Source organism: Rattus norvegicus, chromosome 10 (assembly GCF_021556685.1).
Source record: "Rattus norvegicus strain SHRSP/BbbUtx chromosome 10, alternate assembly SHRSP_T2T, whole genome shotgun sequence".
In the NCBI taxonomy this organism is placed as follows: domain Eukaryota; kingdom Metazoa; phylum Chordata; class Mammalia; order Rodentia; family Muridae; genus Rattus; species Rattus norvegicus.
The window spans coordinates 77,927,982-77,952,886 of NC_141543.1; the positions used below are offsets into that span (position 1 = coordinate 77,927,982).

Here is a 24,905-nt window from a genome sequence, read left to right on the forward strand (position 1 = left end):
CAGAGCTCTCTATTCCCAGATCCGGCTGCAAGAAAACAGGTCTACAGGAGTGCTGACACACAGGCCTACAGCAGGGTCAAGGCACTGTCAGAGACAGCAAGACAAGCGAACACCAGAGACAGCCCGATGCTGAGAAGCAAGCACAGGAACCTAAGCAGCAGAAACTAAGACTACTTGGCATCATCAGAGCCCAGATCTCCCACCAAAGCAAATACTGGATATCCAAACACACCAGAAAAGCAACATTTAGATATAAAATTACATTTTATGATAATGATAGAGGACTCCCTTAAAGAAATACAGGGACAACACAAGAAAATAAATAGAAGCCCTTAAAAAGGAAACACAAAAATCCCTTAAAGAATTATAGGAAAACACAACCAAACAGGTGAAGGAATTGAACAAAACCATCCAGGATTTAAAAATGGAAATAGAAACAATAAAGAAAGCACAAAGGGAAACAACCATGGAGATAGAAAATCCAGGGAAGAGATCAGGAGTCATAGATGCAAGCATCATCAACAGAATGCAAGATATAGAAGAGAGAATCTTAGGGGCAGAAGATACCATAGATTTCAGGGCTGAAATCAACCAAGTAGAAACAAAAAGGACTATACAAAGAATCGACAAAGCCAGGAACTGGTTCCTTTGAGAAAATCAACAAGATAGATAAACCCTTAGCCAGACTAACCAGAGGGCAACAGAGAGTGTCCAAATTAAAATCAGAAATGAAAAGGGAGACATAACAAAACAGATTCAGGGGAAATTAAAAAAAATCACTAGATCCCACTACAAAAGCCTATATTCGGGCTGGAGAGATGGCTCTGCAGTTAAGAGCACCCGACTGCTCTTCCAGAGGTCATGAGTTCAATTCCCAGCAACCACATGGTGGCTCACAACCATCTGTAAAGAGATCTGATGCCCTCTTCTGGTGTATCTGAAGACAGCTACAGTGTACTTATATATAATAAATAAAATAAATCTTTAAAAAAAAAAAAAAGCCTATATTCAACAAAACTGGAAAATCGGAAGAAAATGGACAATTTTCTAAACAAATACCACGTACCGAAGTTAAATCAGGAACAGATAAACCATTTAAACAACCCCACAACTCCTAAAGAAATAGAAGCAGTTATTAACAGTCTCCCAAACTAGAAGAGCTCAGGACCAGACGGGTTTAGTACAGAACTCTATCAGAAGACCTCATACCAATACTGTCCAAACTCTTCCACAAAATTGAAACAGATGGAGCCCTACCAGATTCCTTCTATGAAGCCACAATTACGCTTTTAGCTAAACCACACAAAGACCCAACAAAGAAAGAGAACTTCAGGCCAATTTCCTTTATGAATACCGATGCAAAAATAATAAAATTCTCGCAAACAATCCAAGAACACATCAAAGTGATCATCCATCATGATCAAGTAAGCTTCATCCCAGGGATGCCAGGATGGTTCCATATACGGAAATCCTTCAGTGTAATCCACTATATAAACAAACTCAAAAAAACCCCACAGGATCATTTTATTAGATGCTGAGAAAGCATTTGACAAAATTCAACATCCTTTCATGATAAAAGTCCTGGAAAGATCAGGAATTCAAGGCCCATACCTTAAAAGCAACAGACAGCAAACTAGTAGCTAGCATTAAACTAAGTGGAGAGAAACTTGAAGCAATCCCACTAAAATCAGGGAGTAGACAAGGCTGCCCACACTCTCCCTACTTATTCAATATAGTACTCAAAGTCCTAGCCAGAGCAATCAGACAGTGAAAGGAGGTCAAAGGGGATACAAATTGGAAAGGAAGAAGTCAAAATATCACTATTTGCAGATGATATGATAGTATAGTTTAGTGACCCCAAAGGTTCCACCAGAGAACTACTTAGCCTGATAAACAACTTCAGCAAAGTGATTGGATAAAACTAACTCAAACAAATCAGTAGCCTTCCTCTACTCAAAGGATAAATAGGCTGAGGAAGAAATTAGGGAAATGACACCCTTCACAATAGTCCCAAATAATATAAAATGTCTTAGTGTCACTTTAACCAAGCAAGTGAAAGATCTGTATGACAAGAACTTCAAGTCTCTGAAGAAAGAAATTGAAGATCTCAGAAGATGTAAAGACCTCCCATGCTCATGGATTGGCAGGATTAATATAGTAAAAATGGCCATTCTGCCAAAAGCAATCTACAGATTCAATGCAATCCCCATCAAAATTCCAACTCAATTCTTCATAGAATTAGAAAGAGCAATTTCCAAATTCATTTGGAATAACAAAAAACCCAGGGTAGCGAAAACTAAATAAAAACTTTTGGGGAAATCACCATTCCTGACCTCAAGCATATTACAGAGCAATAGTGATAAAAACTGTATGGTATTGGTACAGAGACAGGCAGGTAGGTCAGTGGAATAGAATTGAAGACCCAGAAATAAACCCACATACCTGTGGTCACATGTTCTTTGACAAAGGAGCTAAAACCATCCAGTGGAAAAAAGATAGCATTTTCAACAAATGCTGTTGATTCAACTGGAGGTAAGCATGTAGAAGAATGCAAATCGATCCATTTTTCTTGCCCTGTACAAAGCTTAAGTCCAGGTGGATCAATGACCACCACATCAAACCAGATACACTCAAACTGATAGAAGAAAAAGTGGGGAAGAGTCTCAATTACATGGGCACTGGAGAAAAGTTCCTGAAGAAAACACCAATGGCTTATGCTCTAAGATCAAGAATCGACAAATGGGATCTCATAAAACTTTAAAGCTTCTGTAAGGCAAAGAATACTGTCATTAGGACAAAACGGCAAAGATTGGGAAAAGATCTTTACCAATCCTGCATCTGATAGAGGGCTTATATCCAAAATATACAAAGAACTCAAGAAGTGAGACTCCAGAGAGCCAAATAACCCTATTTAAAAATAGGGTACAGAACTAAAGAAAGAATTTTCAGCTGAGGAATATTGAATGGCTGAGAAGTGCCTAAAGAAATGTTCAACATCCTTAGTCATCAGAGAAATACAAATCAAAAAATCCTGAGATTCCACTTCACACCAGTCAGAATGGCTAAGATAATAAACTCAGGCGACAGCAGATGCTGGCGAGGATGTGAAAGAGGAACACTCCTCCACTGCTGGTGGGATTGCAAACTGGTACAACCACTCTGGAAATTAGTCTGGATGTTCCTCAGAAAATTGGACATTGCACTACCTGAGGACTCAGCTTTACCTCTCCTGGGCATATACCCAAAAGATGCTCCAACATATAAAAAAGACACGTGCTCCACTATGTTCATAGCAGCCTTATTTATAATAGCCAGAAGCTGGAAAGAACCCAGATCCCCTTCAACAGAGGAATGGATACAGAAAATGTGGTACATCTACACAATGGAATATTACTCAGCTATGAAAAACAATGACTTTATGAAATTCATAGGTAAATGGATTGAACTAGAAAATATCATCCTGAGTGAGGTATAGAAAATATCAGAAAATCACACGTGGTATGCACTCATTGATAAGTGGATATTAACCCAAAGCTCGACTCACCCAAGATGCAGTCCACAGACCACAGGAAGCTCAAGAAGAAGGATGACCAAAGTGCGGATGCTTCACTCCTTAAAGGGGGAACAAAAATATTCATAGGCGGGGATGCGGAGGTAAAGTCTGGAGCAGAGACAGCCTACCCCTCATGTGCCCATACATATACAGCCACCAAAACTAGATAAGATGGATGAAGCTAAGAAGTGCATGCTGACAGGACCCAGACATTGATGTCTCCTGAGAGACGCAGCCAAAGCATGTCAGATACATAGGCGAATGCTGGCAGCAAACCACTGAACTGAGAACGGGACCCCCATTGGAGGAATTAGAGAAAGGATAGGAAGAGCTGAAGGGGCTTGCAACCCCATAAGAACAACAATGCCAACCAACCAGAGCTTCCAGGGACTAAGCCACTACCCAAAGACTGTACATGGACTGACCCATGGCTCCTAACTATATATATAGCAGAGGATGGCCTTGTTGGTCTCCAATGGAAGGAGAAGCCCTTGGTCCTGCCAAAGTTGGACCCTCTGTGTAAGGGAATATCATGGAGGGGGGTGTGAATGGGGAGGTGAACACCCTGATAGAAGGGAAGGGGGATGGGATAGAGGGCTTATGTCAGGGAAACCGGGAAAGGTAATAACATTTGAAATATAAATTTAAGGGGTTGGGGATTTAGCTCAGTGGTAGAGCGCTTGCTAGGCAAGCGCCAGGCCCTTAGTTCGATCCCCAACTCCAGGAAAAAAAAAAGAAATATAAATTTAAAAAGTCCAATAAAAAATAAGTAAATAAAATTAAAAAAAAGACCAACATCCTTAAATCTGTCTCATTTATCAAATCCAGATGGATAGATGGGGGTTTAATTTTGTTTTTATTCATGGTACAGTAGTGGAAGAGAAAATCCCGAGAAAGCTTGTCATAGTGGTGAACTCTTGCATCACAGCTATGGAGGAGATGGAAGGCCGAAGGGTTGAAAGTTGGGGCCTGCATGAGCAACCTTAAGTAAGATCCTGGCTTAAAATGAAATTTTGAAAGTTGACTGGAGGTTATAGATCAGTGGTAGAACATATCATGATCATTGCCATTGCCATGGTTCAGTCCTCAGGACTGGGGTAGAAATCAGGAAATGTAGCATTCCTCTCACCTTGCCTGATACGTACGTTTCCTTCAAGGTAAAGCTACAACTAGATTGCCTCCTTCCTTTCTTCCTTCTCTCCTTCCTTCCTTTTCTTCCTTTTCTTCCTTTCCTTTTATCTTTTTCATTTTAATATAGATATACATATATATGTATGTATTATATATGTATGTATATATATACATATTCATTTTGTCTGTGAGTATATCTGGCGCCCAGTGTTGGATTCCCAAGACTAGTGTCACAGACATTTGTAAGCTGCCATGTGTATGCTAGGAATCAAATCTGGGTTTTCTGAAACCTAGCTAATGCTCTTAAATACATAGCATTTTTCTGGCTCTTAGTTTTCTTTATTTTTAAATTTATTATAAAGATATTTGTGTCATTTAGTCATAAAGATTTTACAGATATTGGGGGGAGATATAAAAATTTATATAAAAGTCTAAAGTTCTTTGATAGCAACTGAATGATCTATAAAAGATTGAGCCCATCAACACCCTGTCATGGAAGTGGGAGACACACTCTCTCTCTCTCTCTCTCTCTCTCTCTCTCTCTCTCTCTCTCTCTCTCTCTCTCTCTCTGTCTCTCTGTCTCTCTCTCTCCCTCTCTCTCTCTCACACACACACACACACACACACACACACTTGGAAATAGTAGTTGATATGGAAAGAAACAGAGTCTCCAGTGATAAGGTACTCATGCTCTTACAATCCCTCACTCATGCTCCTATAAGCAGCTCTTATGAAATTCATTGCTTTCTCAAGATGAAAAGTAAAGGGTGAGTGTCTTAATTGCTTTTCTATTGCTGTCAAGAGACACCATGACCAAGGTGCAAGTCTTATAAGAGAAAGAATTTCATTGGAGACTTGCTTATAGTTTTAGAGAGTTAGTCCATGACCACCATTTCAGGAAGCAGACAGGAGTAGTGGTGCAGCAGTAGCTGAGAGCTCACATCTATCCTCAAGGTGTAGGTCAGACAGACAGACAGACAAACAAAGAGCCTGGGTCTGGGGTGAGCTTTTGAACCTCCTCCAGTAAGACCACACTTCCTTCTAAGTTTTCCTGTACATTTCCACTAACTGGGGACTAACACAGGAGCTTGTGAGGTCCCATCCTCATTCAGCTTCCATGGGGAGCTAGTTAGGAATAAGATGCCAGCCTGGCTCATATGGATGTTCTCGAGCTGCGTCTCTTCTTCCTCCCGGCTGCTTTGGAGCAGTGAGGCAAAAACAGAAAACAAATTAAATGAAGTAGTTCCCAGTGAAAATGGGGACACAGCAAGTCAGTGTCCTTGTTTCCATTGCTGCTCTCAGGCTTCTCCGGTGTGCTAGTGCCTTCCATGTCGCTATGCATATTAAGCACCCGGGACTGACTTTACCAGCAGTGTACCTTGATTTCTGACTCACTAATGCTTCTCTCAGTCTTTCAGTAGGAGTAAGAACTTGTGCTTATAGTTATTTTAATCGATAATTACTGATTGACAAATCATTTTATGAAATAACAGAGGGGCTGGAGAGATGGCTCAGTGGTTAAGAGCTCTGGCTGCTCTTCCAGAGGCCCTGAGTTCAATTCCCAACAACCACATGGTGGCTCACAGTCACTTATAATGGGATCTGATGCCCTCTTCTGGTGTGTCTGAAGAGAGTGACAGTGTACTCTCTTACATTAAATACATACATACATACATACATACATCTATCTTCTAAAAATAAGTATGTTAAAAAATAGCATAGAGATCCTACACTCCTTGTCTTTGTCCCCTACTGTTCACATTTTGTAAAAGTATTACACTTTGTTGTAAACAGGGCTTGGTAATTTGCATCATAATCTTTTATTCTAAATCTTCAGTAAAATTTTTAAAAATAGAAATTTAGGATTAAACACAAATCTCCCATGCTTGATTTAAGGTTCAGCTTTAGACAAAAAAAAGAAAATTATGTCACTATTAACATTTGAAAATATTGTGTTGTTTTTCCCCCTTTGAGGACTAATGTAAAAGGAGGTCGTCTGGAAGGAATGCAATTGGCAGATTTGGAAAGTCCTTCTGATGCTGGGGAGGTACAGCCCACACTACCTGAAGGAGCCTCAGCTGCCCCTGAGGAAGGTGAGCAGAAGGGTCAGTGAGCAGAAGACACTGTGACCTCAGTGGCTATAGTAGTAGGAAGTGATTGGTTAGTGACAGTCATACAGAAATTTAACAGACATGTTTGAACACTGAATTCAGAGGAAATTATATACAGAGAACAGTAAAAATGTATAAGTTACTGCATCAAAGGGTCTATCTGGACCAGGCAGGCTGGTAAATGTCAATAATCCCAACACTGGGAGGCAGAAATAGCCAGATCTGTTTAAACTCTCAGCCGCCTAGCCAGGTCTTGGCAAAACATAGTGAGACCCTCACTGTTTTGTTTTGTTTTGTTTTTTTAAAAAGAGCCTGGGTGTGGTATATGCCTTTAGTCCCAACACTCAGGTCAAGACAGGCGGATCTGTGAGATTGAGTTCCTGTGTGTCCTGAGTCCCAGTACTTCTAGGGCTATGTAGAGCCCCCGCCTCCAACAACAACAACAACAACAACAACAACAACAACAACAACAACAACTAAAGAGAAAGGAGGTAGAGAATAGTCCTTATGAGACAAGTTATTTACAGGCGCAAGAACTACAGATAGTATATATCTATTCAGTCAATAAATATATACTTACATGTCAATCACTGGATCTTTGCCTAATGTCACAGACACAGTATTATGGAGAACACTTGCCCGCTAAACAGCTATTTAGGGGTTATGGCTCAGTCAGTAAGAACACTTACTCCCCTTCCAGAGGACCCAAGTTTTGTTCCCAGCATCCAAGTCTGTGGCCACAACTACCCAAAATTCCAATTCCAGGAGATCATACAGGCTCTCCTGTCTTCAAAGGAGACCTGTACATGCATAACACACGCTCACATAGATACATGTGTGTAAATAAAACTAAAAATCTTAAAAACCCAACATTAGATCTCTCTAAGGCTGGAATTCCCTGTGGGCTGGTGTGCCTGATGTAGCTGCTGGGAGCTGTACTCTCTCTTAACCAGTCGTTTCTCCAGCATTCCTTTGCTCTTACGGTATTCCTTGACTTAGCTGTTTAGCATCCCCTATAAAAACTCTGCAAATGAACCTCAGTTATAAGTTTTACTACTCTTCCTCCCAAGATAGCAAATAAGACAGCCGGTTATTTTAGCATTAGAAGTTATTTAAAACAATCTCACTTATTGTTCTCCCTGTCTTGTATGGGTTAGCAGAAAACAAGAACAACTTTCAAAGACATTTTGTTTTCTCCCAGTGTTACTTTCCACTTCATTTGAATTTCAGTCATTGCTGAATTATTTTTCTTAGCACACATTGAGATGCTAGCATATGCTGTTCTGTAGAAGAGCTCGTGGCTGGTGGCAGTTTTAGGTTTCTTCTTCTAATACATGGGGTGGTGAGTTGTTCATATCATATGTACATGTGTCAAGGGACAAACTTGTGTATTGTCTTTCTTTTCTATTTCTCTGTTAAAAAAAAAAAAAAGACCACGGTTACTTATAAACAAGGAGTTGTGTTGTATTTTTGGTTCCTGGGGATCAGAATCTATAATAGCAAATCAGAGGCATGGCGGCAGGAACAGCTGAGAGCTCACACCTTGATCTTGAAAGCAAGAGACAAAGAGCCTACTGGGAATGGCACTTCTGAAACTTCAAATCTCACCCCGAGTGACATTCCTCCTCCAACAAATCCACATATCCTGATCCTTCCCAAACAGTTGTACCAACTGAGAATCAGATATTCAGACAGACAAGCCTACAGGGCCATTCCCATTCCAATCACCACAGGAATTCTCAAGAAGACTGTCTTCTGGTCCCACATGGCACAAGTACACCCAAAGTTAAATTTAAAAGTATTTTTAAAGGAAATATTCCTACTACTGATCTTTTGGGGACGGATTTTTGGTAATTAGCTACTTCCAAATATTTGTGCACATACTGATAATAAGTTATAGGGACGCGAAATCTCACAGTATGTGTTAGAATAACAAACTTTCTTTCTTAATCATTCGTAACTTTTTCTAGTTGGCCTGATGTACAATTTGAGGTTGTGTGGACACCTGGTTTGGAGGCGCCTCTGCCTTGGCGCTTGCCACCCTGGACTCTGTTATTACTGTAGGACGGCTGGTGTCCTCTGCTGCCTAGGGTGCTGAGCAGTGTCCCCAGTGCTCTACACTGCTGGGCACCATAGCTACTGCCCTACCCCTTACAGTTCACGGTGTGTCTGCACATTACAAAATGTTCCCTCGGAGACAAAGATCATCCCCATTGAAAGACCACTCATGGGGTTGGGGATTTAGCTCAGCGGTAGAGCGCTTGCAAGGCCCTGGGTTCGGTCCCCAGCTCCGAAAAAAAGAAAAAAAAAAAAGAAAGACCACTCACTGGTCCATATAATAATCTGACCAGGGTAACAGTCCTTGTGATACAAGTGCATGGTGGGCTACAGGTACTAGGTATGCTGTGTATGTGTGGTAGGAGGAGAGGGACAGGGAGGGCCATTAAGTACAGATTAGATATTGAAGACATCGGTAAATAGCCTTTGGTAATATTGGGTGATACATACTCTGATAGAGTATATAAGAATTAAAAGTATACCATCAAAAGAGTTGATATTTACTATGTTCTTGCTATGTTATTCTCAGAATTATTCTTTATAGTCATTAACTTTTTTTTTCCTGACTTACAAACAAGTGATCTAAGACTTAGAAATACAACTTAATTTCACCGAAAGGCACAGAAATAGTCATTATAAGGGTTAGAATTTGATCCCAGAGTCAGTGCTTAGAGTTTTCATCTCTGTATACTTTGGTTGTAGTCTATCCTTGAAAAATTCTTATGAAAGCATGAGTAGAAGTTAGTCAGGTGATTTGCCAGTAAGTCTGAGGCCAGAGTTGAAGAGGGAGTCAGATCATGAGGAACTTTCTTATCTGTCTCTACCAGAATCTGGCCTTTATCCTTTAAATGGGATTTAAATCAGGAGTAGCCTCATAAATAGAATTGTGATTTTTAGGTTTCTACTGTGGCTACAGTTTGGAGAATCACTGTTAGACTTGGAATGGGATTTGGAGCTGGGAACATGAAGCCTCTTAAGACACAAGTATTAAATAACGGAAGTGAATGATGACTTGCACTTCATTCTTGATTTCTAGACAGGATTTTACTTTATAGCCATACTGACTAAATCTTCCTGCCTTAGCCTCCCAAGTACTGGAACTACAGATGGGATTGACTCTCTGTTCCTCAGTTAAACCTATTTGGAGCTTTGCTGTAGCACACGCTTTTAATCCTAGCACTCAGGAGGCAGAGGTAGGCGGACCTCTTTGAGTTCAAGGCCAGTTGATCCTACAGATCGTTTCAGGACAGCCAGAGCTATACAAAGATACCTTGTATTGAAAAGCAAAAAGCAACAACAACGACAACAAAAACAATAAAAACTATTTGAAAACACCTTCACAGATACAACTCTTATCCAGTAAGTCAACAGTGAGGATTAATCATCATGGGCCAGAGTGAAGTCACTTAGTAAGAGGGCTTACCTAACACAAAGCTCTGGGTTCGATTCCTAGCATTGCATATAGTGAGTCGGCCTGCAATCCCAGTGTTGGGAAGATGGAGGGAGGGAGATTAGAAATTTAGTGTCATCCTTTAATTTACCACATAGCAAGTTCAAAGCCATTTTAGGTTACATGAAACCTTGTCTCAAAAGAAGAAAAAAGATGAATAATATTGAAGGGATTTGACAATATTTAAAGTAAATTGAGGTCTAGAGAGATGGCTCTGTGGGTAAAAGAACTTGCCACAAGAAATCCTGACAACCTGAGTTGATTCCCCAGAGCCTAGGTAAAGAACTAGCTGTGGTAATGTGCACCCATGGTCACAGGCTGGTCCTCCTAGAATATGCAGGGAGACAGAAGGAACGAGAGATCCTGCTTCAAAAACAAGGGTGAGGCTAGCAAGAAGGCTCAGTAGACAGTGGCAAACCTGATTACGAAGTTCAAAGCCCAGGACTCATGGTAGGAGGAAACAAATACCTGCAAATACCTGTATATTGTCCTCTGACTTTTGCATGTACACTGGTTTGCTGTACACACATATGCACCCCCACATACTAAAAGTGTGGTATAAAAAATTTTAAAACCCAAGGTTTAAAGAACTAATTCCCAAAAGCTGCCCTCTGACACAGATACATGCTCACAATAATAAATAAGAACAACAAAATAAAGTAAGACAAAATTGACAGCCAGATTGGGAGTCAGAAGCAAGGAAATCATAAGTTTGATTTTTGTCTGGGTACATAGCTATTTGCAAGTCAGCCTGTGGTGCATGTGTAAGACCATGTCTCAATACAACAAAACCAGTTTTTAACAAAGGAATTGACAACTATCCTAGGCAAGAACGTTTGCTTAGTCGCATTTAGGGTCTGCACTGCATGTTCCAAACTTTTCAAAGCATGCCATTCCTCTGGTAGGTGGTAAGTGTTCTTCAGCAACAGGCTTTTCCTTTCTTATAAGAAGTGTTGTAATATAAAGCACCAAGAACTCAACCAGAAAGGTTGCTGTGAGGCGTCTCTCCCAGGATAGGTAATAAAGAAGGTAGCTGGCTGAGGAGGGTGAGGGGAGCACAGTAACCACTTGGTGTTCCAGCCTTCACTTACACTTGTGACTGTTAAACCCGTTGCCCACCGAAGCCAGTGCTTAGGAAGCCTTAGTTTGCAGTGTAAGACTTAGCTGAGTAGGTCTGAAATCCCATGTTTTTAAGACCAAAAATCAAGTTTAAAGGGGCATGGGAAGTTCTTATTTGTGTCAAACGGAGGAACTGTTATATCATGTCCTTGAGGAAGAGGATGTCTGAAGACACTTTAAGGCCTCATTTCTCTTTCTAGCTGGGAGTTTGGAAGTACTAAAGTCATGGGGGTTTTGTTTTCTGTTTCTGTTTTTAGGTTTGGGTTTTTTATATAATCTTGTTGTCACACTAGAAGTCAGTCCTCCTGTCAAAGTCTCCCAGTGCTGGCGTTGTAGGTATCTGTCAGCATGCCTGGCTCCCAGTAGTCTCTTACTTGCTCTCCAGTATCAGTGAAGTGTAATTGGTTTTTTTCTTAGACATGGTGGTTGTAAAATGAACCCATTCATTTCTAACTGGAAAGAATTGGGACAACCTTCTATTAGTCTTCTTTTTAATGATTTTATACTGGCAGCCTAGGTTAACAACATCAACAACACACACACACACCATTGATAAGCCATACAATCCTGTAACTGAAGACTGAACTCTGCTAAAGCTATACAGATCTCTCATTTAGTCCAGGATACTCATAATACCCATTCCAGGGGAAAGCCTTGCTACAGCTATCTAAAATATTGCTCATATTAGCTAACAGTAAGTTATACAACCTGCGATGGCTGTTGCTGATCACATTTAGGGTAATCAGGGTGAGCTATCCAAAAATAAAATGAAAAATCAAGCAGCTGAGTTAGAGTGATGAAAGTAGCACTCTTGTTTAGACGTCTTAAGTGAGACATGCCTAAGTGTGGCAGGGCAGTTTCAGAGTTGGAAAACTTAACTGTTCAATGTGGGTATGTCTCTATATTTCTTTGTTACATGTAGCCTAGGCTAGCCTCGGACTTGAACTTGTGATTTTCCTGACTTTACCACCAAAGAACAGGGATTATAGACATGAGTCGATTGTATGCCTTGTTTATGCTGTGTTCAGACTGGAACCATCAGTTCAGCCGAGCAGCTCCATCCCAGCAGCTGCCTTTCACTCCCCATTTTGAGACAGATTCTCACTGTGAATAACCCAGGATAGCTGTGAATACAGCAATTCTCCTTCCTGAGCCTCTTGATGCTGGAATTGTAGGTGTGAACCTCTACGTCTGTCTTACAGGTGTCTGTCTGTCTGTCTTCCTTTTCCTTTTCCTTTTCCTTTTCCCTTCCCTTCCCTTTCCCTTTCCTTTCCTTCCCTTCCCTTCCCCTTTTCTTCCCTTTCCCTTTCCTTCCCTTCCCCTCCCTTTCCCTTTCCTTTCTTTCTTGCTATGTCATCTCAAAGAACTAGATTTTTTTTGGCTTTTTTGAAAGTGACAAGATAGTTGCTTCAGTTGCAAACTTGGTAAGAACCCTGAATCACATCCTGAGAATTCATGAGGAAGGTTGTTTAATTTTATGTATCTCTAGCAAAAAGGAAGTCCTTTCTCAGGGCCAACAACAACTTCCTAGCTTCGTCTTGTATCATTTATTCGTGGACAAGGAAAATGGGCAAAGTCCATTAATTTGGTCCCACTCTGAGTACACAGCTTATCAGGGAAGGCAAGATTCTTAGACAATGTTAAGAGTCCTTTAGAACAGTGGTTCTCAACTATGGGTCTCAGCCCCCACCGAGTTGCATATCAGATATTTACATTACAATTCATAACAGTAAAATTATAGTTATAAAGTAGCAACGAAAATAATCTTGTGATTGGGGGTCACCACAGCGTGGGGAACTGTGTTAAAGGCCTGCAGTATTAGGAATGTTGGGAACCACTGACTTAGGAGGCAGGAAGAAGGGCAGGTGTAAATTATTAGTACATTAAAAATCAGTCACCTGCTTCTTCTCCATGTGAATTTCCAAGCATCTGAGTTCATTACAGGATTGTATCTCCACAGCCAGCTTCAGCTGGTGGACATTGATACATCTCCAGAGTTTGTTCTAGGTTACAGGTTTTTTTCTCACTGTAGAATTTCTGAAATACCACATAGTTAATAGTGTTTTATACTCGCCATTGATGAGGAAATAGTACTAAAGGTCAGCTGATTGGCTGCAGTTGGAGTATCAGCCTGGCTTTGTTTGCAGGAACAGTTCCATGAAGGGCCACAAGGTGGGAGTGGTGTTTCACAGATGGGGCTGGGTTTTGTTTTGTAAAACAATATATTCTAGCTGGCCTTTGTGGCTCATGCCTGTAATCCTAGGACTTGGGGAGTTGAAGCAGTAGGATTACCTCAGTTTGAGGGCAGACAGTAGTACAGAATGAGACTGTTAAATACAAAAAAGAAGAGAAAGGATTGCTTGCATATTTTCCTCTTTTGAACAAGTATTTTTTTCAAAATACTTCCAACAGCTTCCATGTGTTTTTAATGAAAAGTGGAGACATTTCAGAATGTCCAGGTCTAGCTTTGTATTCTGAATACTGAAGAAAGAAATATTACCTGGATGCTTGGAAATATACAGATCCTTTTGTTTTGTTTTGATAAAAGACTTTTAAATTTGAAGTTCTCTTGCTTTGGGTAAATTGTTAGCACTGTTTGTATTAAAGCACACGTTTTTGAGACCCCTACTTCCCCAAGAATTGTTGCGATCTGTCCTGGAAACTTCCTTAGAATTCTTTGACAGTGATTATTTGTAACAAATTTTAAAGTCCTTGTTAGAAAATTCCATTGTCTGTGTCACCATGGAATTGATTATTGATATTCTTTCTGGGTTCTGGAACATTCATAGTGAACATTTTAAATGATCCCATGAGACCTGAGTTGGCTGATTCAACATTTGACTTCAGCAATATCCTACTCTGATTTAGTTTTCAGAGTCCTTAAGTAGCTAGGCCATGGATTTTGTACAGAGTTTACTGCTGTTTAGTGAGAACCTACCCTCAGAGAGGATGTCTACATTTGCTTTATTTAAATAGTAGTAGCTCTTGAACAGGTCTTATGGTAATTTCCTGAGATCTGAACCTCAGGTTTAAATCCCAAATGCACTGGCTGCACATAGAGACAAGTACTAGTATGCATGCTTGGTGTGTACAGGCCTCTGGGAATATTGCTGACCTAAGTATGGCAGTTAGACCTTAGTTTAAATGCCAAAGGAAGACATTTTTGTTCTTTCCATCAAGCCTACCGTAAACATAAAATTCTTTGCTGTTTGTATTGTCTGTGACGTGCCAATGGTTTCTGTGTGCAAGTCAGAGGAATTAACCTAGGAGTCTACCTGAGGACTTGGTTCCTTCCTTCATCCCCTGCAGGCCCTCCTTACTCTTTTCTTCTACCTTTGCACAGACTTTTTTCTTATACTACACACACTCATTCTTTAAAAAGTACAAACCACACACTTAAGATCTGGAGGAGTAGAGCTAGAACTGACCTGAATGTGTCCTCCCTGAAGATTAGCTCTCTTACAGCACCAGAGTGAGCTATGTAGGGAAAAATGAAGTTGATAGCCCTACCCAGATGTGACACCTCCAAATCATAACAATGACCAGAACGGCAGGATATCTCAAAAGGTACAGTAGCTGCACTTAATATTCCAGGGGTAGCCATCAGCCATTGAATTGGACTTAAGGCTCTCTTAATAGGGGGAAATTCATGCTTGGGACTGTAAATCCAGCCAACATATGTGACTGGTAAGGCTAGGGACCCTGGATGTCCTACATCCACTTCCCTGATGTAGTACAGTTCTAACTGCATTCTAAATACCTAGTCTTCTACCCTCAGATAAATGTAGCTCTTACTACCCATACCTCAGGAAGGAAGTGTCTTCCTGCTGCAGACAGAACCATCACTAGTCAGAAGGAAACAGTAGACTATGTGACCCTAATTAATAATGTCTGTAGTACAAACTGAAGGCCTGAGGAACATACAGAGGCGGAAGGGGTAGAACGATTTTAAGAGCCAGAGATTCAGGCTGTCTGTTGTGATATAGTGTACTCCATATATGATAGAGAAACTAACACTGTGGAACACTATTCAGCTTTTAAAAACAGTTAAAATCACATCATCTTCATGGCATAGGTTGAAGAGTCTTGTCTCATTACATAAATAGGCACAAAATTTTAAAAGAACACATGTTGTCACTTACATACAGAAATTAAAAAGTTGAGTTGAAGTGAAAAGTGAAACAGTGGCTGCCTATGCCTGGGAAAGGGTCAGGTGAGTGTGGAGAGTGGAGGGAGACAGTGCCTGGGCAGACAGACAGACAGCACAGACAACACCGTACAGTGTTCTAAAGCTCAGTAGGATGACTGCTTGACTCTGATTAATAGAATATTTTACAACAGCTAGTAAAGTGTAATTGAATGTTCTCAACACAGACTGATATACACCTAAGGTGGTAGATAAGTCAACAACATTCTGATCTTTATATATTATAAATGTATTAAAGTGATAACACTACACTCTGTACAGTTACTACGTATTAATGAAAAATGGATGCACTGAGTATCTAAAGTCAAAATTAGTTTTATATACCAATATTAAACAGGAGACCCAAATAGATTCGAAACCAATTTACTGCTAGAATTGTTGGAATTTTCTATTATATATGCCTGTATTTATGGATATTTCCGGCTATATACTATTCGTTCAAAAGAATACTTGTTTTTTGGGGGTCTTTTTTGTTGTTGTTGTTTTGTTTTTAGAACATGCTAAGAAGTTTTTAGTGTGGAAATTTTTTTTTCTCACTGTTCTATCTACACAAAACTTTGAAGGATTGTGATACTCAGTTCTAGTTGAAGAGCAGAGTAAAAGTGCTGCTTCTCACGGGCTGCAGAGAGTTGACACCTGTGTGGCTGCTGCCTTCTTGTGTGTGTTGGACTGTATCAGTGTAAAGTAAGGAAGAGTCCCAGCTCAGTACATGAGGGCGCTCACAGAACCCTGGATTCTTTTTTTTTTTTTTTTTTTTTTTTTTTGGTTCTTTTTTTCAGAGCTGGGGACCGAACCCAGGGCCTTGCGCTTCCTAGGTAAGCACTCTACCACTGAGCTACATCCCCAACCCCAGAACCCTGGATTCTTATCACACCTTCTCCCCTTCCTTCCTGCCAGGAATGAGTAGTGACAGCGACATTGAATGTGACACTGAGAACGAGGAGCAGGAAGAGCACACCAGCATGGGTGCCTTCAACGATCCGTTCCTGGCCCAGCCTCCGGATGAAGGTGCAGATGTAGTCGTTTTACACAGGTTCATAAAAGCTTTGCTGCTGCTGCCCTTTCTGCCTCTGCTGCGGCTTCTGCTCACTCTGCTCTGCTGCTTTTATTTCTTTTTAAAAAGTTACTGTCATTTGTGAGAGAACATTCTGTGGTAAATGGTGTGGTAAGTACCAAGAAAGTAGTCAGGTGACATTTGCCGCTTAGCCGCCTGAGTTCTGCTTCCTGCGAGGAAAAGCCTGCAGCCCGTGGCCGAGGGTACTTCAGAGCAGAGAGTTCCTCAGACAGTGGGCGGCTGTCACACTGAACTGTTCACTCTGCACCTGAGCGGAGTCTCATGTGTTTGGAGGTTTTAGTTTTCGTTTTATATTTTTCCTTCTCTCATCAGAATTTTTCTGTTATCTGCCATACTAGAACCTGTAAAACCCTTTTATTTTTTTAAGCACACATAGAAATCCTGGAATCCATTGTTTTGTTTGTTTTTGATTTGGTTTGTTTTTGTTTTTGTTTTTAATCCCCTCCAGAAAGAATTCATAGTGAAGAAAACTAAATAAGAGAAATTGTTACTATTTTCCCCTTTTTTAAAAAAAAGTATTTGTGCCGAGAGTACATGACTTTAAGCTCAGCATTCATGAGGAAAAGGCAGGGAAATCTCTTGAGTTTCAGGTCAGCCTGGTCTTCAGAGCTAATTCCAGTGTAGCCAGGGACCCAGAGATCCAGTCTTTAAAAACAAATGTGTATGTGAGGTTGTGCACGTTAGTGAAGGTATGAAAACCAGAAGACAACTTTTGGGGGAACAGTTCTCTCCCTCCACTTTTTTTGTGCACCCTTTCTTGTTTCTGCCACTGTATTCCATACTCCAGACTAGGTATGTGGCCTTGAGATTCTGGGTGACTCCAATGTCTTTGCCCCCATCTTACCACAGGAATGCTGGGATTACAGATGTGTTCTATCCAATCCATTTTTACAGATTTAACTAATGTCAGGGTTACCGAATGAGAGTCTGTACCACGGAGCCACCTCCCTGGCCCTTCTGTCTTTACGACAGCTCAGTTTGCTGTGATGCGGTGTCTGTTGTGCTTTGAGGTGACTGCTACAGTACAGACTGAATGGAAACAGATACAGTGTAGTGGGAAGTACACTGTGAGGGCCAGGCTTCTGCTGGGCTTCCCTGTTCTAAGCTCTAGTTCTTGTCTCAGTCCAGCAACAAGTCTCTGGTGCTGTGCGTGTCCTGAGGCACCTTTAGTCATCCCTCTGCCTCTAAGGAAGCATCCGACTTGGAGGCACCTTATTTTGTGTGCTGGTAGGATGTGTGGTGATGACTGTATGGCCGTCCTGTTGCATGAGGAATAGCTGTGTCCACAGACTCTGAGGCTGGGGAGCACTGCCGTCTTCCTTCCTAGAGCAGTGTCTGAGGAGGCGTGGCTGTGGCTTTCCCCTTCTAATTGTGGGTGTCTGTACATGTTTACTTTTCTCCTGGCTTACATACAACTATCATAAATTCTCTGAAGACAGGCTTGTTTCCCACCTAGTACATCTTTATCAGTCAGTACAACATTTGGTAAGGTCATGTAAAGACTGGGCAAAGAACACAAATGCTTTATGACATGTGCTTTTCTTTCAATTTTTTTCTTAGATTCGCATTCCAGTTTTCCTGATGGTGAACAAATAGACCCTGAAAATCTCCACTTCAACACCGATGAAGGCAGTGGAAGGTAATTGCCAGACACGAGAGCCGAGCTACAAGCTACCTGGTCCCTGAAATTTGTTGGAAGTTGGTGCTCAAATTTGTCAGCAGTCAGATAATCATACTTATTTAGTCTCCCTCCCTCCCTCCCTCCTCCCCGCCCCCCTCGTCATGTCTACATGAAATAGCAATTCTGAAACTATTAGAAGGCACACAACTCCAGCAGGATGCAGTAGTATATGGGGAGAAGATTAAGGCAGGGGAGTTCTTTCTAATGTAATGAACTGACAGTATAGTACTCAGTTTATTTAGCAAATTAGTATATTAACAAAGGCAGCTTGTCTCCCATACCAGAAGGCCAGCTAAGTGCCAGAAAGTACCTGGAGGCATTGTGTGCTCTGATCTCGTTCAGCACTGGTGCTTCTCTGGCTTTGGCTGGCACACGGTGTAGATGGCCATAGTTTAGTTTCTCTTTAGGTTGTGATTTCGTTAGGGCTTGTATAATAGTGAACAGGAAAATTGCTTATAAACAGATTTTGCTCAGTGGACACTTTTCCTAAGTAACCGTAGCAATGTTAGACAGAATCCTTTCTTTTAAATATGATGATAGACCAAATTTTGTTTTTCTCACTTGTTCAAGTGTTGGCATACTGATTAATGGCACGCACCTTCTTTCAGTCATGTGATCTTTACAGGTATCATTTAAAACGAGTTAAGTCATTGTGGATTGGGTCTATGCATGGTCACTTGGACACATGTAAGATCACTTAAAGTTGTTATCTTTTCTGCTTTCTGACACATAACCGTGGTGCAACAAATATTTCCGAACAATATCTTTCCATTGGTTGGACATTGATTTCATTGAGTGCATTTAAAGATTTAGGCATCTACGTGAAGCTGTGTGCAAGGCTTTCTCTCATATTCCCCGTCAGCACAAACCCCAATGATTGCCAGGTTTTACCAGTGTGCTCCTGCTTCTGTGTTTGAGCTGTTGTACGTTTGTGAAAGTTACACTTAAAGTTGGCCAAGAGACTGTTGAAGAAACATGGGTGTACCTACATGAGAGCACTTCTCTCGCCTGCTTGTACTTAGTGACCCTCGTCTACGTCCCATGGCTGATGTCTTGCTGGGTGCTGTGACTCAGAGTTGACTGTTCTCTGAACAGCTTGCACTTTTTGTAAATAAAATTAACTTGAGAAAATTTGCCTCTGCAGTTTATTGAAAGTGGGATCAGAAGTGCCCCTCCCCCTTTAAAGTTATTGCTGTGGCTGTTTGGCAGTATAGGGAAGGACATTTTGTTAAGGGTTGGGCTTCTAGTTCTTCCTTTTAAAAAACCAAAGATTTCTTCATAAATGATAGAAATAGAATATATGGACAGAATAATTCTTACCCTAATCCCTAGCCATCCTATATACTAAAATGTCCAAGTAGGTGGTGTTTTACTTTTAGTATTGTGATTCTTCTGGGAAAAGAGCTCAAAGCCCTTGCATGCTGGGCAAGCATGTTACTCCTGAGCTGAAGCTGTCCAGCAACATGCTCTCTGGCCACCTTGGCTGTGCTTGAAAGCAGGTAGGGAGAAGGGCAGAGGTGTGACAGTAGACTCTCGCTGTTTGCTTGCTGTGCGCGCTTACACTTTGTATTAGATTCTTCCCTAAAAATCGGTCCTTCCTACCTCACTTTAAAACAACAAAACCTTTTTCTCTTTTATTGATACAGCTTTTATTAGTTTTTCTGTTGCACCTTTCTCAGCATACCATGTGTTTTGTGTGCATGTGTGTACACATGTACATGATAGAGGTCAGAGGTCCTGGGAAGACATCCACTTTAATTTTACTTGAAATTTTTCTTAAATACCTACTTATTTATCTTAGGAGTTTTACAGTTTTTCTTTATGTGTCTGTGCATTTGGGTGTCTGAGGCCACAGCTGCCAGTGATGGCGAAGGTGCAGGGAATCCCACTCTGAACGCCTCTGAAGAGCTGTGAGAACCAAGCCAATCACAAAACGTGTGTAGCCCTGCCCTGCCTTTTCTTTTCTTTTCTTTCTTTTTGACAGGGTAGCCCTAGCTGGGCTAGAACTCTCTTTGTAGCCTTTTCATCTCAGGGGCTGGGGTTAAAGGCGTGTGTGTGAGCATATTGTTCTTTAATGATTCTGACAGCTAGATTCATTTAGTTCTTCAGTAACCTTTGAGATAGACAAGTTGTGTATTGTTCCCACTTGGCAATTTGGAGAGACTGTGCTGCTCTAAGGTTGGACACCACGCTTTTTCAGTTCATGATTAACCAAACACCAATGAAAAGCTGACCAATTGTCCTGTTTTGCTGTTTTATTTTGAGATAATTTTAGATTTCTAAGAGTTAGGAAAATTGTGAGAATTCCCATCTAGCCTTGGCCCAGCTTCTGTGTAAGTGCCATATGTACCCACATCACAGCAATGACCATGTCGTGAATCTTGTTTGCAGTACGGCTGTTTAAAGGCAGGGTGCCTTGTCATAGATGATGTGGATGACCTTGAATTTTTCAGCCCTCAACTCAGGAATGCTGGGATTTAGGCCTGTGCCACCATCCCTAACAAGGGCTGGAGTTTGAACCAGGGCTGTGCATGCTACCAACGGAGCTGCACCCTCAGCTTCATGTTCGTCTCCCCCTTTATAATTTACTTGGCTTTGAGATCATCTCACTTTGTAGCTCTGTCTGGTTTGAAATTTTCTGTGTAGACTAAGCTAAGCTCAGGTGTCTAGTTCATAGAGGTCTGCCTGCTCTGCCTCCCAAATTCTGGGATTAAAAGCATGTATGTCTTCTTACTACATTTTTATATTTTAATCAAAGGATGCTCCAAGCTCACCTTGTATTTTCCCAACCATAATGAGAGAGTATATCTCTATCTGGCCTGGAATTTACTGTGTAGACCAGGTTGGCCTTGACCTCACATAGATCTACCCAATTTTGCCTTCTAAGTAGTGAGATGAAGGGTGTCAGAGTACTCAACTAAGCTATGATTCAAGTTTTTGAGGAACTTGTATTGGAAAATCATGTTAGAAACAAACGTGAGGTGTGTGCCTACTGTTACTATACTATCATATTTCTCTCAGCCAGTGGGTGAGTACACATATAAACTTTGTTTTCAGACCATCTTAACATACCCTGCACTGTTCTGGAAACTGGAATCCTCCTGCCTCACTCAGCGTCCTGAATACTAGGATTATGGACGTGTGCCTCCATACCCAGCTAAAATGGTTTCTCTGTTTTGTTGTTATTTTGTTTTCTAGAGAGGAACTGTGGGCAGATACCTATGGCAGGCCAGCCCCACAGGGCTAATTGTAGGCTTTGCTCTGTTTATAAATACCAACCTTGTGATCCTGGATCATTGACTGCGGTAGATATACGTAGTCATTTAACTAGAACACACTAATTTTTTCTTTTCTTTTTTTTCTAGACAAGAGTTTTCTCTAAATAGCTCTGGCTGTCCTGGAATTAGTTCTGTAGACCAGGCTGGCTTGAACTCAGACCCTCCTGCTTCTGCCTGAGTACTGGGATTAATGGCGTTTTCTTTCTTTCTAACACCAAGTACTTTATTATTTCTGACCTGTATCCTTGTGACTAACAAACAACCTTGAGTATCACTTTTGTGTATGTGTTTGACCTTGAGTATCACTTGTGTGTGTGTTTGAGATGGAGTTTACATACTGCCCAGACTGGTTCACATGTCCTCCTTCCCTCAGCCTCCTAGGTACCTGGACACCACTGTTCTTTACTGTTCTGTGTCCTTTTATTTCTCCTTTTCATAGCCCTTAGACATGGACTCACAGAGTCATGGAGTAAGAACAATTACGTGTATCCATCTTGTATGCTTGCTTGCTTCGCCAAGTAGTTTATTCTTCTAGTTGTTCCACTGTAATCCATTTACCCACTTAAAGAATTTGGGTCATTTCCAGTCGGCATGATTTGATAAGACTTTTATATGAGCTGCGTTCATTTTGAAGGGGATTGAATGTCTATGAGAAGTCATCAGCTGTGTAGTATAGACTTGGCTGTTCTGACGCATGCGTTGGGAAGTAGCCTCTAAATCCTTGGTCTCCTACATGACAGGAATTGTTTATAGTTGGAAGCTGGTAGTTTATTCAAACAAGATGCCTCAGGATGGGGCTGGTAACACCAAAAAAGCCAACAGTGTAATGTATTAGGGTTCTAAATCATCTGATACCAGGCAGCTGATGGAATTCCACTCAAAAAATGGGTTCTGGAAGCCTGAAGGATGGTGCCCACTTGGTGGCACTGTGCCACTGTATATCAGTGTGCCAAGGAAGGTCACCTGGCACAGTAAAGGTCAGGATACATCACATCTGGGACTTTCATTCTCCCCTTTAGCTGGTTCATAATTATGTCCTTTGTTCAGAATGCAACTTCTCTGAGTTCTGTACAGTATTCTAGTGAGTTGCAAACGTCAGGTTTAATGGTGGAAACCCCCACACTTGGAGTCAGCTGGTCAAGTGTAGAAGAAGAGTGACCTGAACTCTGACCTTGAAGATGGTCTTTGAAGCCGGTTCATTTTACAGCTGTGCCCTAAACCTCTGTCTGAGCTAATGTTCGGGAAGGTGGTGTCAGTTCATTGTACTGAGTCATGTATAACTGTATACGGAACTGTAAAAAGCAGACAAAGTTCTGTATTTTCTATCAGTAACATCAGATTCCACTTGGGTCCCAGAAACACTAAAATAGTTAGTGTTAGAGTTTGTGCTGTTTTTTAGTTGTGTTTCCATACGCTTGTTTTTTCATTATCTCTTTAGCTAGAAAGGAAAGTAATGGGTTTCACTGACATTTTTGTACTCAGTGCCCGGTTTCCCCGCACCCGTCCCTCCTTGCTGGTTCCCTCCTGCTTTCGCAGGGCATACATTGCTATTGCTCTTTTAATCTTTTCTTCTCTTCTCCCTTTTCTACTTTGGTGTGTTTTTCTGTATGTTCATGGAATGTATTTACATGTGTGTGTAAGTTTAAACCTAGATTCCACACATGGCAGAAAACACACTTGTCTTTCCTAGTCTGGTCCATTTCATTGTTCTGCAGTTCCATCCGCCTTCCTGCTAATGTCATCATTCCACTTTTTTAGAGTCAGTACAATTCTATGTATTGATGCTATATGTTTTTTTTTTTTTTTTTAACTGTTCACCTGTTGATGGCTCTAGGCTGGGCCCATATCCTATTGTGAGTAGCGTTGGGGGATAGGAGAGCGTAGATATGGGTATGTCCCAGTGGTAAGGGCTAGTACAGCCGGTGGTATTTCTGGGTCATGTGGTAGTTTTTATGGGCCCTCTATGCCAATCCATAGTGGTTACACCAATTCACATCCCATGGTGATACAAGTTTCTGCCATTCTGATTAGATGTGGTGCTTGGTGATCTTAAGTTCCAATAGAAACACATTGTATTCCTGATTGGGATTACAGTGTCGGAGCAGTGTCTCCTTTGACCGAGAATGAGTAGCATCCTTCGTGCCACACCTCAGAGACCAAAATGATGTGCTGGATTGAACCCAGGGTCTTCCTTGTGTCAGGCAAACACCTCGTCCACCGAGTGATACTCCCAGATGCTCTCTCATGCTTTTGTCACTTGGCTGTCCTTTTGCTGGGAACACCAGTACTTGGGGCTGGGTACAGTTGGGTAGGTCTAGATTGGGAAAGGATCCAATCACTTTACTGTTCACACTTTACTTTCTACCTTGCAGTTATAGGCCTGGTGACATTTCTGTCCCTTCTGAGGGTTAAGGTTTTCTTTCCTGTTTTCTTCTGTCAACTCCAGGGACTACTCCCTGTGTGAGGAACCACAGTCTGTCTGTCTATCATTTCTGGTCTTTCTTTCCCTAGGCTGCTGTGTCTCTTCTGTATATAGTTAGAACCCTTCCTTGTCTTTGTTGGAAATTTGTAAAGAAAAGCCTGCAAGAGTCCCTGACTGATTCTTCAGTGTCCAGAGGCTGCTGGACATCGTCTCCTTTCCCATGCTTTGCTCAAGTGCTCTTTCTAGTGGCTGCTCACAAGTGCTAGATGGAGTAGCAAGCCTGTCTCATGGCTCCTTCCTGACCTTAGGCTGCTTGATTTCTCTTCAATTTCATCTTTTCAGTGGGCGTGGGAAGTCAGTTAATCTAGCCTTTTCCAGTGAGAGGAAGAAGTGCTTGGTTAAATCTACATCTTAGACGATGAAAATACTGGTGTTTGTAAAGGCGTAAAGTATACACTTGGTTAAAATAGTGGGTCTTCGTGTTTTAAGAGCAGATCTTACTTTATAACCACTTAAACTGGTTCTCACTTGAAAAAAGGACTCCAAATGTTTATCATTCTTGACAGCTTTCCACACTTTTCCCCCTTTTCTAAAAAGATGAGAAAAACCTGACAGAACCCGTGTGCCAGGACACATCTTACCTGGAGATCGTGTAGTAGAGCATCACCCTACAGCTAAGCTGAGAGGAACACTAGAGCCACCTGCTAACGGAGGAACTCTGTTACTGAACAGTAGTCAATGAGTTTGTAGGTTTAGAAAAGAAACTAATTTGTTTGAAATTCAAATAAAAGTTCAAGTTTATTCTGAGGTCAAGCAAAAA

At 41.2% G+C, this 24,905-nt stretch overlaps 1 protein-coding gene across 14 annotated transcripts in view; it reads left to right on the forward strand.

Annotated features, from left to right (window-relative positions):
- The window catches only part of Trim37 (tripartite motif-containing 37), a 132,165-nt gene that overhangs the window by 82,399 nt on the left and 24,861 nt on the right, over nt 1-24,905 (forward strand). For 6 of the 14 annotated variants that reach the window (NM_001108288.2, XM_087573078.1, XM_087573077.1 and 3 more), the window contains 3 exons: nt 6,659-6,777; nt 16,527-16,637; nt 18,265-18,343. In NM_001108288.2, the coding sequence (NP_001101758.1) occupies nt 6,659-6,777; nt 16,527-16,637; nt 18,265-18,343 (309 nt within the window). Of the gene's footprint in view, nt 1-6,658; nt 6,778-16,526; nt 16,663-18,264; nt 19,517-24,905 lie in introns of those variants that run through there. The other 8 variants (XR_015630813.1, XR_015630816.1, XR_015630815.1 and 5 more) reach the window with 4 other exon arrangements.